General features: G+C 43.6%; 9 protein-coding genes across 9 annotated transcripts; 5 read left to right on the top strand and 4 right to left on the bottom strand.

The window, feature by feature from the left end:
* Positions 1-41: 41 nt before the first annotated feature.
* On the top strand, positions 42-890 carry PUMCH_002251 (uncharacterized protein; the record flags this gene model as incomplete). The annotated part of the gene is made up of 1 exon (XM_063021265.1): positions 42-890. One exon carries the CDS (start codon positions 42-44, stop codon positions 888-890), a length of 849 nt encoding a protein of 282 aa, XP_062877335.1.
* A 299-nt stretch (positions 891-1,189) lies between these two features.
* On the top strand, positions 1,190-2,380 carry PUMCH_002250 (uncharacterized protein; the record flags this gene model as incomplete). Its single annotated transcript, XM_063021264.1, has 1 exon — positions 1,190-2,380. One exon carries the CDS (start codon positions 1,190-1,192, stop codon positions 2,378-2,380), a length of 1,191 nt encoding a protein of 396 aa, XP_062877334.1.
* A 53-nt stretch (positions 2,381-2,433) lies between these two features.
* On the bottom strand, positions 2,434-3,048 carry PUMCH_002249 (uncharacterized protein; the record flags this gene model as incomplete). Its single annotated transcript, XM_063021263.1, has 1 exon — positions 2,434-3,048. The coding sequence occupies one exon, from the start codon at positions 3,046-3,048 to the stop codon at positions 2,434-2,436; it is 615 nt and encodes a 204-aa protein (XP_062877333.1).
* A 417-nt stretch (positions 3,049-3,465) lies between these two features.
* Positions 3,466-4,194, bottom strand: PUMCH_002248 (uncharacterized protein; the record flags this gene model as incomplete). Its single annotated transcript, XM_063021262.1, has 1 exon — positions 3,466-4,194. The coding sequence occupies one exon, from the start codon at positions 4,192-4,194 to the stop codon at positions 3,466-3,468; it is 729 nt and encodes a 242-aa protein (XP_062877332.1).
* A 316-nt stretch (positions 4,195-4,510) lies between these two features.
* PUMCH_002247 (uncharacterized protein) lies at positions 4,511-5,278 on the bottom strand (the record flags this gene model as incomplete). Its single annotated transcript, XM_063021261.1, has 1 exon — positions 4,511-5,278. The coding sequence occupies one exon, from the start codon at positions 5,276-5,278 to the stop codon at positions 4,511-4,513; it is 768 nt and encodes a 255-aa protein (XP_062877331.1).
* Positions 5,279-5,412: 134 nt separating this feature from the next.
* Positions 5,413-6,915, bottom strand: PUMCH_002246 (uncharacterized protein; the record flags this gene model as incomplete). Its single annotated transcript, XM_063021260.1, has 1 exon — positions 5,413-6,915. The coding sequence occupies one exon, from the start codon at positions 6,913-6,915 to the stop codon at positions 5,413-5,415; it is 1,503 nt and encodes a 500-aa protein (XP_062877330.1).
* Positions 6,916-7,482: 567 nt separating this feature from the next.
* Positions 7,483-8,994, top strand: PUMCH_002245 (uncharacterized protein; the record flags this gene model as incomplete). The annotated part of the gene is made up of 1 exon (XM_063021259.1): positions 7,483-8,994. One exon carries the CDS (start codon positions 7,483-7,485, stop codon positions 8,992-8,994), a length of 1,512 nt encoding a protein of 503 aa, XP_062877329.1.
* Positions 8,995-9,462: 468 nt separating this feature from the next.
* PUMCH_002244 (uncharacterized protein) lies at positions 9,463-11,346 on the top strand (the record flags this gene model as incomplete). Its single annotated transcript, XM_063021258.1, has 1 exon — positions 9,463-11,346. One exon carries the CDS (start codon positions 9,463-9,465, stop codon positions 11,344-11,346), a length of 1,884 nt encoding a protein of 627 aa, XP_062877328.1.
* Positions 11,347-12,310: 964 nt separating this feature from the next.
* On the top strand, positions 12,311-14,932 carry PUMCH_002243 (uncharacterized protein; the record flags this gene model as incomplete). Its single annotated transcript, XM_063021257.1, has 1 exon — positions 12,311-14,932. The coding sequence occupies one exon, from the start codon at positions 12,311-12,313 to the stop codon at positions 14,930-14,932; it is 2,622 nt and encodes an 873-aa protein (XP_062877327.1).
* Between the last annotated feature and the right edge of the window lie 24 nt (positions 14,933-14,956).

Here is a 14,956-nt window from a genome sequence, read left to right as displayed (position 1 = left end):
TTTTTCTATTCGTAAATCCCAACTTTTTTTAAACCAACACAATGGCTCCTGTTGCTTTCTCTGACATCCAAAAGTCTTCCAACGACTTGTTGTCCAAGGACTTCTTCCACTTGTCCTCCGCTGCCGTCGACGTCAAGACCACCGCCCCTAACGGTGTGGCTTTCACCGTCAAGGGTAAGTCTGACAAGGCCAACGCCATTGCTGCTTCCGTCGAGGCCAAGTACTCCGACAAGGCCACTGGTTTGACTGTCACTGAGGGCTGGAACAACGCTAACGTTTTGTCCACCAAGGTCGAGTTGGCTGAGTTGTTGACCCCTGGCTTGAAGGGTGAGTTGGACACCACTGTTGTTCCAAACGGCTCCAAGAACGCCAAGTTGAACTTCTTCTACCAACAATCCGCCGTCAACGCCCGTTTGTTCTTTGACTTGCTCAAGGGTCCTAACGCCACCGCTGACTTGACCGTTGCCCACGATGGTTTCACTGCCGGTGCCGAGTTGGGTTACGACATCTCCTCCGCCAAGCTCAACAAGTACTCCGTTGGTGTTGGTTACGCTTCCCCATTGTACTCGGTCGCTGTCACCTCCACCTCCAACTTGTCTGTCTTCACTGCTTCTTACTACCACAAGGTTTCTCCTCTTGTTGAGGCTGGTGCCAAGGCCACCTGGGACTCCGTCAAGTCCCAAAACGTCAACGTTGAGTTCGCCACCAAGTACCACTTGGACTCTTCTGCCTTTGTTAAGGCCAAGATTGCTGACTCTGGTTTGACCGCTTTGGCTTACTCCCAAGAGTTGAGACCAGGTGTCAGATTGGGCTTGGGTGCTTCCTTCGACGCTTTGAAATTGGCTGAGCCAGTTCACAAGTTGGGAGTCTCCTTGTCTTTTACTGCTTAAGTATAGTATGTAACACTAAAAAAATTCGTTATTTAACCATAATTTTCGTCTCTGTAGTCATAAATCCCGGCAATCTTCTCCACAGACAGAATCAAGCATTTGGATTCAGATTCAAAAAATCAAAATGAACCAAGATCATCATAGTCACAATTGAGAAGGAACCACAAGCCAATTGCGATTCATCTCCATAGTCCCCATTTTTTAATCTTTTTCACTGTCCGGGATTTCATACAAAGAACCCGTGCCTCCCACATTGTATATCTTAAGGTGTAAACCTCTAGCATTTTGAAGCAAAGAACATGCCTGAATCAAAACGTCCCTTGTCAGTGCCGCCGGTACCGCAGCCCAATGGCACAAAAGCAAAAGATGTTCCGACTATCGTCCAAGTCTCCAGGCCATTCATGACACACGCAGAGTTATCTCATCTCCACACACTCACGATCGCTTCCAACAAGAAAACCACATATAATCAGCAGAAGCACCAGATATTCCAATTTCTATTCCAAGTTAGTAAGTCTATCAAGCTCCCGTTGCGTGTTTTAAGTCTTGCTATGAACTACTACCAGCGCTATTACCTCTACTACGTCTTTGAAGATCATGGAAACAATCCTACAAATGATCCTCTCGTGGAGGCGGAGAATGACTCATTCTTGGTTGCCACTACGTGCCTTTTTCTCGCGTCGAAAAATGAAGACTGTATCAAGAAACTCAAGGACGTACAAGCAGTCTGCAATCGGATAAGAGACTTAGATGGCGAGTCGCGCAATTTCTTGAAGGGTGGAGTCTCTTCATCAATACCGCTTGCTGATTTCCAACGGAAGGTGATTATGAATCTCGAGTTTAAGCTCCTACAGGTCATCAAATTCGATTTCACGAGCGGCGCAGGAAATGTCCCATCTGTGGACCAATTGGTAGTCATCTTCGCAAAACAACTCAAGTTGTCATACAAACTCACCTTTTTCGCATGGCTAATATCGTTTGATATTATGTCCACTCCTCTACTGCTCACTCTACCTCCTCATTGTATTGCCTTGGCTATACTTATAGTTACACTCAACTTGCAGCCTACTGACATCGAGGCCAAGTATGCTGATGAGTTTTCTGAGAGTGCAGCAATAGGTGCAACGCTAGATAGCATTGACAGTATGAAGGACTTCAGATGTCCGGAAACCTTGGTCAACGAAGGTATCGTTTACGTTTTGGACTATTACATTCATCAAATGAACTTCCTGGTTCTCAACGAGTATATGCCCCCAGTTAATGCTGAGATTGGAAAGGCACAAATCTTTAAATTCATGGATCTCAAATCTAAGTTCAATGATCTCAGCATCTTGTCTGAGCAATCTGTTTCTACAAATGCACTTCTCAAACAAGACAAATACTTGAGAAAGTGGGATACTGGAGTGTGTGTTAAGGGTGCGGCAAGATTCATAATTGGAAACAAAAGACGGCGCTTCGATGCCGAATATGCTATATTACGCCCTCAATAGATTACTAATGGTTTTTCGGATGCAATAGTCGTTTATTCAGTAATGTAGTGGACTCAACCGAGTTTGTAACTCACGCTTGTACCAACAGTATGTAAGTCTGTCTGGAAGGAAGAAAATTTGACTGAGTCACTCTCGCCTTGAATCATTTTCCCGTCACCTTTTGTATCTGCCCATTCCAACGGGATCTTGTTTACATCGTAATTGGGATCAGTATAGACGAGAACATTGAAAGTATATTCATCGTCTTTCAAAAACGGTAAGTATGCAACAGAAGCTGTCACCTGGCGTATGATCGCTTGTATTTCCCTCTGAATTGCGATCCGACTTTTGGTATCTTCATTTGTTTCTCCCAGATCTGTGACATTCAAAGCAAACTCCCACCTCTCAACATTCTCTGTTGTATGTTTGTTAATGATCACCACCACTAGCTTTGTTAGTTTTCCTCCGTAGATCCATTTCTTTACCTGACTCATGATCTTGTCAACATAACTCCTCACTTCGTCATCTGCACTTACTAGCATCGGGAGGTCATATTTTTTGACAGTTGTGAAGTCATCAGCTGGATAGATGCCTCGCTGAAAGAGAATGTTGTATATTGCGAACTCGAAGTAGTCTGTCACTACTTTGAAGGACCCTTTAAGAGAAAGTTTTGATAGAGTCTCAGTCATTGTCAATGTAGATCTGTAAGCGATTCAGTATTTGCGATTGCTATGCCTAGTGTTTTATGGTTTGTTTCCGCAGAAGGAGCCAGGGCAATTGATCTAAGCCAGGTAAATAGAGGGTTGATCTCAATATTGATAAGGTGTATGGAAAGATTGCATGGAGATACGGAGACACGTCGAAAAAATTCCAACAATTGATATGATGAGTTGAAGCTATTTTGCTGCAATGGAATTGCTGTGTTTTTTCGAATTTGATTGATCATTCGATTTTTCAGAGCCTTTTTGAATTTTGCAGACATTGTGTCTGGCTGCTCAGAATTTGTATACACTAATACCTTGAAGCAATTCTAAAATTAATCAAAAATCTTCATCAAATTTAGTATACATGTATGTGAGTTGTTCTAGATTGAATATTTATTCTCATTATACATGGAGATCGACAGACCCCAAGACAAGCCACTGGCTAACGTCTCCCTCACAAAGCATCAATTTGAGCACACCTCCCTCCCAAGAATAGCCATTGCCCTCAATGTTCCAATGGTCCAGGTCACAGTCCTCTATCGAGAGATAGTCCGACACCCTTGTTCGAATTGTGCGCCACAATGCATTGTCTATAGGGTGAAGCTTACTGTATACCAAGGATAGATGAGGCTCGAACTCTTGTGCCGCCCATTGGGCCGCCTCTTGCGCCAGCTCGGACCGAATTTTTTGTAAATCGATATTTGCTGGTGGTACCTCAGCATTGGATGACTTCCGGAGCCGTCCTTTGCTTTTCTTGCGAACAACCACGCCATTCGAGTTCTTGTGGAATAGCTCGGGATTAGCGACCTGTTCCGCTAATGCAATTCGATTCGGCAAACACACGAATTGTTCCCGAACTATTCGCGAGAACAGTAGAAGCGTAGAATCTGCCAAAACCAGAAAATACAATTTCTTAAAATAGAGCCTCTGGCTCGTCACCTTCCCGAGTTTAATCCAGTCATGATGCACTGACTCAACCGGAAGCGAGTGAAGTGCTATGCTACATGCTGATAGAATCCGATTGACTTCATCCTTCGCATTGTCCATATCGACCGCGATATTGGTGGATATTGTTATATGTGGTTCGAACTTGGGTGGCTGGTCCGGAAACACAGTGGCTAAGGAGTCCATGAGGAGCTCCAATTGTTCATAGAGTGGGGTATTTTTTTTCGGGCAGAGCCATAGCGCGACGCCTAATCCTATGCATTAATATGTGTTCAATTGAGTGGCGGGATTGGATACATACCCATGGTTACTTTCCAGTTGAGAGTGTAGATTAGAGCCGATATGGTGCGAGGGACTTTAGACCCTTTAAATGAGATACACATACACACACAACCAATGCTTACTTCAAAAAAAAAAATGGTGGAATTCTAGGCTAGCGAATGAAATCTTTTGGACATCCTTATGATATTCTTTTATCTTTGTTATAGTACATATGAATGATCTAGTATTTGGAGGAGATCACGTTGGTGCCCTGAAGAGCAGCGTCGTTGACAAACCATGAGACTGGCAAATCGAGGTCAGTCACAATCTTGCATGGCAATTTTGAAGAAGGATCGTTGAAGATTTCTTCTAATACTGGAGCCTTGCCGGCACCCTCAGCAATGAAGGCAATGGCCTCAGCCTTGGCCAAGAGAGGAAGAGTGAAGGTGATTCTTCTTGGAGGAGGCTTTGGAGAGTCTCTGATCGAGGCAACGGATCTGCTTTTCTCCTCCAACAAGGCATGGCCGGGGAACAAGGAACACGTGTGACCATCTGGACCGCAACCCAAAAGAATCAAGTCGAACACACCATCAGAGGGAAGGACTTTGGCGTATGCCTCAGCAATTGACTCATCCTTTGCAGCATCAGAACCGTCGACTTGGCCATTTTCACCAGTGAGAAGACTAACATCAATTGGGTGCACAGAGGGCTTAGCGTCCTTCAAGTGGTCAACGACCAGGGAAATGAAGAGACCGTAGTTAGAATCCTCGTGATCCAATGGGACAAGACGTTCATCTGAGAGGTAAACATTCCACTTATCCCACTGGACTTGCGAAGCAATCTCGGGGCTGTCAATCAAGCCTGCCTTCAAAACCTTGCCCATTGATCCACCAGACACAGCAATTGTGAAGGTCTTCTTGGTCTTGAGAGCATTCAATTGAGCATTGACAATGTATTTAGCGACAGATGTAGCAACACCGGCAGAGTCGGCACTTGTGTAAACAACCATGGTGTATCAATTGGGATTTAGTAGGTGAATCTGGAGAAGATGTGTCCGAGTGAGGCTCTAGATCGGGATGATACTGGAGTCGATACACTCACGTGACCAGGATGGTGAGAGAGTGAAAGAAGGCGAATTCGCAATTACTCGAGGTAGTGAGAGTAATCTGCGCTCTCTTTGATCTTCTTGTTGAGGAATTTTTCCAATTTTGTAGCGTTTTTGTAGTAGGTTGTGGTCTCTGCATTGTACGCACGGCAGTTGTTAAAAATGAGCTTGCAGTCGTAGAGGAATTTGTCAAACGACTCGTACTTATCATTCTCAAGCTTGGATTCCATAGTAGAGAGATCCATAGGCTCTTTGATCACATCGTAGTAGTCTCCCACCTCATCTTTGTTGACTGGGACAGCGAATGGCCATGCCAGAGGGTTGTTGGTGAGTTCGGACATGAGAGTCACCATGAAATTGTAATGGGGACCTCTCTTTGGTTTTTGGGCAAGCTTGTCCATTTCCTCCAGCCATCCGCTGTCAACAAGACCGGGAATATCGTTTGGCAGAATCTTGAAATCTGGTTTGGCATTTTTGAAGAGACGAATTCCCGGCCGAACAACATGAGATTGAGACCGCGATTTGATTTTCTTTTCTATTGCTGCTTTTTGTAGTAATAGAATCTTGCCCAGATCCAAGTACCGTAGGCGAGACGGAAGCATTGAGCACTGCATTAGAGTACCACCTTCGTAATCTTTGATATATCCAGTCCAGACCAGTCGATCAAGAGTTATCTCCTTAGTGAATCCCTGCTTCTTGAAGTAACCAATAGCGTAATTGTCGGCGTATGTTAGAAAATACTTGACCGGGGAGGTGGCTCTGACGTAGTCCTTCAAGTGGTTCATAAGATGCGCACCATAACCACGGACCTGTTCTGTGGAAGAGATGGCACAAAAGACAATTTCAGCGAAGCCTCTGTTGTCAAATGGTCGGTAGGTGATTCCTCCAACAACAGTAAGAGGTTTTCGTACCACTGCCATGGACAAGTGCGAACGGTCATAGACAAGTCTCGAGATATACACTCGAGGCATTTTGGGCAATTGCTTTTGAAAGATATTCTTCAAACCGGTCAAAACAATCATGTTTTCTCGGGTGTTATCGTTGTTGACTACGCGGAACTCGATCTTTCCTTCACGCTCCTCTAGGACAGAGGGACGTTCTTTATAAGAGTAGTCAGTGCCGTCAAACAGGAAAGTGGAAATACGTTTCTTCTCATCTTCATCATCGTCTTCATCGGCATCGTTGCCCTCGGCATTGTCTTCATCCTCCTCTTCCTCTTCGTTTCCACTCTCGTCACTTTCGTTTCCACTACCTTTCTTTTCGTCGTCATCATCATCACTATCTAGCCTCTTGGATCCGTTGGTATGCCCATTGGTATTTGCGTCTTCGCCTCCATTTTCGTTACTGAGCTCCGATTCAGGGTCTGCGTCGTCCTTTAGATCGAGATCACTGGCATTGTCGTCTTTAGCCTCAGTGTCCGATTCTAGCACGGGACTGGCAGATTGCTCAGACTCAACATCCAGAACAGGCGAAGGTTCCCTGGTCTTTGCCTTTTTGACCTTCCGCTTCTCATCCCGAGCGGCTCTTTTACGGTCAACCATTGTGTTGTGGGCTGAAATATGGAAGTGCACAGATGCGCGAGTGGTATATCAACAAACGTGGGGTTTGACGACCCCATGAGTGGGAAATAAGAAAAAAGAAGAAAAGAAGTTTGCGCTGAGAATTTTCAAACCGTGCGCTATTTCAATCGTGTGTTTTTCGGGGTGTGTTGTTTTGTAATTGAACTGCTTTCGGAATTGGTGGTCCAGTTACCGAAACACATTTATGCAAATAGACTGTCACAAGACTCGAATGATTTTCCTTTCGCTATATGGTTTTGTCAATCGGACAATTGGGGTTCATGCTTTCTAAGGAGGCAAATAGGTATCTCTTTGAGGTCTGATGTGGGCGCTAAGCAGAAACACAAGGTCAAGCTTCCAGTACGCATAGAAATTTTTAAAAAATAGCACTAGTCAAATTCGGGATTTCCTACCCATCCTCTCCCTCCTGAAGCATCTTTGCGTTCTATTTAATTCAGACATCGCTCATCTCTACCTGTGTATTCACCTCATCGCTTCTCCTACCCATTACTAAGGTAAGCAACTACATTCTCCTTGGAATCAACCACCATGTCTTACATCCAGAGAACCACACCAGATGCTGTCGCCACAGTGCTATGCTGTAACTGTGGTGTGCCCATGGACGGATCCCTGGGCTTGGTTATGTGTTACGATTGTATTAAGCTTAATGTGGATATCACTGAAGGTATACCAAGAGAGGCAAACGTCAGTTTCTGTCGTAACTGTGAGCGCTTCTTGCAACCACCTACTCAGTGGGTTCGTGCCGAGTTGGAATCCAGAGAGTTATTGGCCATCTGTTTAAGGAGATTGAAAGGTTTGTCGAAAGTCAGATTGGTGGATGCCTCTTTCATTTGGACGGAACCGCACTCCAGAAGAATTAGAGTGAAGTTGACCGTTCAAGGTGAAGCATTGCAAAACACCATCGTGCAACAAACTTTCGAGGTCGAATACGTGGTGATTGCCATGCAATGTCCTGACTGTGCCAAGTCCTTCACTACCAACACCTGGCGGGCCAGTGTCCAGATTAGACAGAAGGTGGCCCACAAGAGAACCTTCTTGTACTTGGAGCAGTTGATCTTGAAACATAATGCTCATGTGGATACCATTTCGATTCAGGAATCCAAAGATGGTTTGGACTTCTTCTACTCACAGAGAAACCACGCCGCAAAAATGATGGACTTCTTGTCTGCTGTTGCACCAATCAAATCCAAGAGATCTGAAGAATTGATCAGTATTGATACGCAATCTGGATCTTCTACTTACAAGTTCACTTTCTCCATCGAGATTGCCCCAATCTGTAGAGACGACCTCGTTATTCTTCCAAAGAAATTGGCCAACTCAATGGGAAACATTTCCCGTTTAGTTGTCTGTACCAAGGTCACCAATATGATCCAGTTAACCGATCCTATCACTTTGCAAAGAGCAGACTTGTTAGCCAACCACTTTTGGCGTGCTCCATTCCCTTCCTTGTTAGATGTGACGCAGCTCGTGGAGTTTATCGTCTTGGATGTTGAGCCCACTGGTGATGTAAGAGGTAAATTCGTTTTGGCAGACGTTGAGGTTTGCAGAGCTTGCGACATGGGAGTCAACGACAAGACCTTCTACGTGCGCTCCCACTTGGGTGCCATTTTGCACCCTGGTGACTCTGCCATGGGATACTATTTGACCAACACAAACTTCAACTCTGACCTTTGGGATAGCTTGGATACCAGCAATACACCTGAGGTTGTTCTAATCAAGAAGCACTACACAAGAAAGTCTAAGAAGAGCAGAAACAGAAAGTGGAAGTTGAAGAGAATGGCTCTCGAACACAATGATATCGTTGCTAATGATGACTCCAGACAAGCCAAACAGGAACAAGAGCGTGCTGAGAAGGATTACGAATTGTTCTTGCAAGAATTGGAAGAGGACCAAGAGATGAGACAGACCATTAACATGTATAAGGCTGGCGAAGAGCCAATGCCAGAAGCCACTGAGGAAGATGAGATGGAAGATGAGGAAGATTTGGAGGTTGGTCTCGACGAGTTGTTGGATGAGATTGATGGAATGACCCTTGACTAAACGAAAAGGTTTGCTTTTAATATTTTCTGGGCCCTTTGTCTCAATTTCTTGCATTATCTATGTATATTTCGGTTCATTAATACATCCGTGGGGATTTCGTAATTGTATGTAGTTGATTATGTCAAGTTCTGACTGTTGAAAAGAAATACAAAAAGCAAAATATGAATAAAAAGAAGACTCACTCTCCTTCAAAAGACCGCTTAAATTTATGAGGTCATTGATGCACTTATCAGCTTGTCGATGCAGCAAGACACAACAACACACTATCGAATCGGCAAGAATTCCTTGAAATGAAGCTACATTATTTCGACCACTTCTAAACAAGGGTTTTTTATTATGTTTTTTGTGGTAAACCCACTCACAATATTTCAATTGTTTTTGCTCAGTTGAACCATACCATGATAAGGCATATGGTGCATTATCTTATCTCAATTCCGTGTCTCTCTCCACACTATTCACATCATCTCCATGAATACCTCACAAAACCTACAATTCTCGCCTATCCAGTCCTTTTTCGAATCCTCCTTCTTCACAGCGCTTGCATCCAAAAAACTCAATGAATTTAAGCTCGACTCATCTCCCAAAAGCATCAGTGCCTTTATGACGGCAACAAAGCACTTGAACAAGTTCAACAATCAGCCTATCCTCAATTTCGACTATTCAAGCTTTGAGGAACAGACATCAGATGAAAGAAATGTTCGCGTGGATGGTGTTTTGCTCGACTTCAACACCATTGAGGAGTTCAAGAACTTTAATAAGCTAGATTGTTTAAGGGAATGGGGCCGTCAATTGAAAACAGAGATGGAGTCAGACAATTGGCATCCACAGTTTTACTTGCTAACTTACTCAGACTTGAAAAAATACAAGTTTTATTACTGGGTCGCTTATCCATTGTTGCATTCACAATGGGTGGTGACCAAATCCTGTTCTAATAATGAATACGAATTGCTTATTGAGGACTATCTCAAATCAAACGAGGCTTCTTTGTTACAAGTCCTGTCCAATGACGAATTGGTAGCTAGTGCTGATTTTGAATTAGGGATGAGCGGCACATTTGTGTATGTTGACTCTTGTCTTGATCCACAGTGTCGTCCACTGCTGCAATTGAAAAATTATTTATACTATCTTGCTCTCAAAGGTTTCAAAAACATTGATTTGCTTGTCTATAGAAATGATGGCAAATCGCATGGCTTCTCTTTAGAGCTAGACCAAGCCTTTGATCCAGAAGCACCACCCAAAGTGACTGGTTGGGAAAAGACTGCGCAGCAAAAGTTGGGTCCTAAAATGGCCGATTTAGGATCTTTGATAGATCCCAAGCAGTTGGCTGAACAAGCTGTTGATCTAAATTTAAGACTCATGAAGTGGAGATTGGCGCCTCAGCTTAACCTTGATATCATCAAAGATCAAAAAGTGCTTCTCCTTGGTGCTGGAACTCTTGGAAGCTATGTTTCTAGGGCTCTTATGGGTTGGGGCGTACGGAAAATTACATTTGTGGACAGTGGAAGAGTGTCCTACTCAAACCCGGTGAGACAACCACTATTCAATTTCCAGGATTGTTACAGCGATTCCAATAAAGGCAGATTGAAAGCAGAAAGAGCTAGCGAGGCCCTCAAAGAAGTATTTCCAGGGGTTCATTCCGAGGGCTTTCACCTTGAGGTACCAATGATTGGCCATCCTGTGAGTGATAGTGCAGAAGACAGCACGAAGAGAAGTTTCGAGAAGTTGAGAGACTTATTCCATGAACATGATGTCATTTTCTTACTCATGGATTCTCGCGAGTCCAGATGGCTTCCTACAGTCATGGGCGTTGCAATGAACAAGATTGTTGTTAACGCGGCGCTTGGTTTTGACAGTTACCTTGTTCTTCGACACAGTCCAAAGGACTCACCTAATCGCTTGGGTTGCTATTTCTGCAATGACATTGTGGCTCCAACAGACTCGTTTGGTGATTTGTCTCTAGATCAAATGTGCACAGTCACAAGACCTGGAGGAGCATTGATGGCATCATCCCTCTCAGTTGAGCTTCTCGTGTCAATTCTTCAGCACCCTCTCGGCGCCAACGCCCCAATTAATGATCCTTCGCGGTTCGGAGATGTTCCACATCAAATAAGAGGATACTTGAGCAATTTTAGCCAGTCAAAGCTCAGCACACCAGCTTACCCTCACTGCTCGGCATGTTCACAACCTGTAATTGAAGCGTTTGAAGAGGAAGGATGGGAATTCGTGAAGAGGTGCTTAAACAGTCCTAAATATTTAGAAGAAGTATCTGGTTTGCAAAAGATACAAGAGGAGGCAGAGAAAATGACGGAGACTCTTATGAGCGATCTAGACTTGAGTGATGATGATTTTTGAGAACTCCAAAACGTAACAGGAAAACAAAAAGATTTCAAAACATACGATCTATATCCTAAGCTCGAAGATAAATCCTTTTGGCAATTTCACGTAACCTTGTCATAAATCTATTCCATGATTAACACTATGCTATACACAGTGTGACTGCACACGATAAGAAAGTGTTTCAGATTTGAATTTAGACATTTGACACTGTAACATCATTCAGAAAATTTACGTTCACAAGCACTGAACCTTAAATCCATTTCAAACTATTTTCAAAAGAATTGTGCTATTTGAAGAACTTGACTACGTGAAACGAAAGCTAGGGAAATGGATATCGAGTACAGAAGCCTATTGGAGGACCATAGTGTCCCAGAGCCGGAAAGATCTGATACCAGGAGTATTGAGGGTACTTCCAGCTATGATTCCAGCCTTTACCGCCCATTTCGGTCTGATACGCATACCTCGAGTGCCCAAGAAGCATTAACAGCGCAGAAATACAAACATGGTAAGAAGATTGTCCGCCGAGTGCTGGCCTCGGCGCTTCTAGTTGCTTGCAAGGATCTCATTGATGGGCGCTACATGCTGGCGGTCGTGCTATTTCTTACCAGTTTTTGTGCCTGTTGTACTTCGGAATTTGTCCTCTAATTGAGTGAACATGTGTAACTATCGCCGAGGATAGTACCAATAGTGGTTTACGAATTATTCAACAATTTCCTCCATTACCTGGATTGATTTGAACCTTCGTATTTAATTTGAATCACTTTGCGCCAAATTGTTAGCAAAACCCACAGAAGGAGAGCTACTCTGTATAAGTAAATAATGGGACTTGTCCCGTAATGAATTTATCAATCAGAAAAAAGTCCCGACTTTTTTTTACGCCTTCATTTGTGCTGAGTCAAACCTCATCAATTCGCGCTACCGCTATTACGCGCCTTGTTATCATCACATAAATGTACACAAACCTCATATCTCAATAGATATGTTCCACCAAACCCTAGCGCAGTCCGAGAGACCGACGACGGTCAGACTCAGTACGAGCAACTTCTTCGATGCTTGCACAGATATATCGTGGGGCTCTTCGCAGGCCAAATTTGCACCACTCTCCGACGAAATGGACATAAAAACGCAAGAGGCTCTCATAACATTTGACCTCCTACATGCTCTACTAGGATACGAAGGAACATACATCAGATTTAGCGAGAGATTTAATAAGAATGTATTGCATGACCGTATCCATGGACCAGATCATAAGGTAGCTAAACACCTAGACGTGAGCCTCAAATCTATAACCAAAAAGCTCCTACGGTACGGGAAGTATCACATGGGACTCAAAGCATTTGCTGAAATGTACGAACACTCGCTATTTGGCAAGGTCAACCAGAGACTATGCTGGCAAATCAGAGCACTACTAGCGGAGTACAGTCAGATGGTGGCTCAACAAGAACAATCATTTCACAGAATGGCCACGTTTTCGCTACGAACAATGGACAATGAATTGAGCGAGAAGTTCGCAGACAAACTCCGCCATATGTATGAGATAGCTTGCACAGTGCACGGCATCACCGAGGAACGTAATCCATCCTTTCGTGACGCAAGTGCAGTTCCCGAAACGATTGCATTGGACCTCGCAGGTCGAGGAACCAAATTTGATGCATTTTTGGATTCTGTTAGAAGCGATATCATGCTCAACGGAAGCGCCGAAGTGTCCTCGGACTTTGAACCATACTCCGTGTGCAAAGGCGGCCTAACTTTACGCGTGGTTCAGAACAGATTATATCAATTCAAAGGTGATCCTATCTCTTCTCAATATCTTGCTTCAGTATTCGAGGATATCAGCAAAGATTACCTCAAATCACTCAACTTGTGGCTCTCGGCGGGTGATATTGAGGATCCATTTGCCGAATTTTTTGTTAGAAGAAACGAATTGCCTCAGAACCTTTTTTATTCCAACATGGAGAAGTATTGGCATGAACTTTATGTCATCAAGAGTGATGGCATTTTAGACCAGTTCGAAAATAAGTCCATTCAAACAAAGATATTGTTGACAGGAAAGTATCTCAACATTTTCAAGCAATGCACTGAGAATGCTCCGATTGATTCTTTACCTGCTTATCTCTTGAAAATGCCCCAGTCACCACAAATCGAGAGTCTCTTCGCACCTGATTTGGCTCTTCTTGTAACGCAATTTTATGATCGAGCCAACTATCTACTACTCAAACTCTTATTTGAAGGCTTTTATTTAAAGGAGATTTTACAGAGCTTACACCAGACTTTTTTAATGGCTGATTCTTCCAGGGTCGATACCTTCTTGGACCGTAAGCTTCATGAATTGAGCCGAGGCAAGACCGGCTCATCAATTGTTGCCCCTACAATCGCGTTCAATGACATGGTTTTATCAAAAAAAGACGAATGGAATGCACTCGGTCTTGACATTGAAGGCACAGAGGCGCAAATTAGCATACCTGGGATCTTACAACAATTTGAATCGTTCTCTATCGACTCCAAGAGCTTTTATGATATTGCAGAGGAAATTCTAGAAATCAAATCATTTGATGCTGAAAAACTCATCCCAGCGCACGAGAACGCTTCCGTGGCAATTAGGAAGATAGTAACGCAGTCCTTACAAAAACGACCAGAACTGACAGAAACGGACAGACTGGCTCCAGCTGAGTCTTTCGAAGACGCTATCATTGCTGGAGTCAACATTGATATAAGATTGCCTTTCCCACTCAATCTCATTTTGAAAGAGAACTTTTTGTTCGAGTATCAGCTCATGTTTAAATTCCAGATGATGCTCAAATACACAGCAAAATTCATCGATCATATTTGGCAGTCGGCGAGTTCCTCAATAGCTTGGAGGAGCAAAAGCCACTTGAAGTCTGTGCAGAAGCTCATTCTTCGGTGTCAGATTCTAGTATCGCGGATGAAAAGCTTTATCAATGCTATCGAAGATCATGTTGCTTTGTCAATAGTTGACACAAATTATTCTATTCTTCAAACTCAATTACAGAAATGCCTGGAATGGACACGCAACGGCATTGCCAATACGAATGCCCCGCATGTGAGTAGCTCCAATTTTCTAAGCGAAGATACACAGTTTCTTATGAGCCATGGAAGCAATAATAACGACGTATTCGACGAAAAGATCTCTAAGACCCATTCTCGCAAGGCAATGGGTATGAACTCTGAGAAGGAGCTGGCTGTAAATGGAGTGATTCCTCTTGGCGAGCATTTGGGTCTATTTCTCAGCAATTCACTTCGAGATTTGATGATTACCGATGGGAATCTTTTGCAACATATACGCAAATTGCTTAACGAGATTGTGGATTATTCCAGTACTGTAAGCAGATTGAAGAAAAGCCTTATTCTGATGAATGCAGACTTGCTACAAAACTATTCCCAGCGATTCCCGGATAAATTTGGCACTATTGAAATCAGCGAAGTAATAGTCGAGCAAAGAGTTGCGCGCTTGAATGAGGTCATGACTTGGAACTGGAGCAGATTCAACAATTCTTTGAGCGAGTTCACGCAAGAGTTGCAACGGGCGGGTGCCGAGAACCCAGCGATGCAGTCATTAGCAGAGAAGTTAGCTCTTATCTGATGTAGACCTAATAGAAAACACAAG

Source organism: Australozyma saopauloensis, chromosome 3 (assembly GCF_035610405.1).
Source record: "Australozyma saopauloensis chromosome 3, complete sequence".
NCBI lineage: Eukaryota > Fungi > Ascomycota > Pichiomycetes > Serinales > Metschnikowiaceae > Australozyma > Australozyma saopauloensis.
Note: the sequence above shows the minus strand (reverse complement) of the source record. Positions and strands in the feature narration are given on the sequence as shown.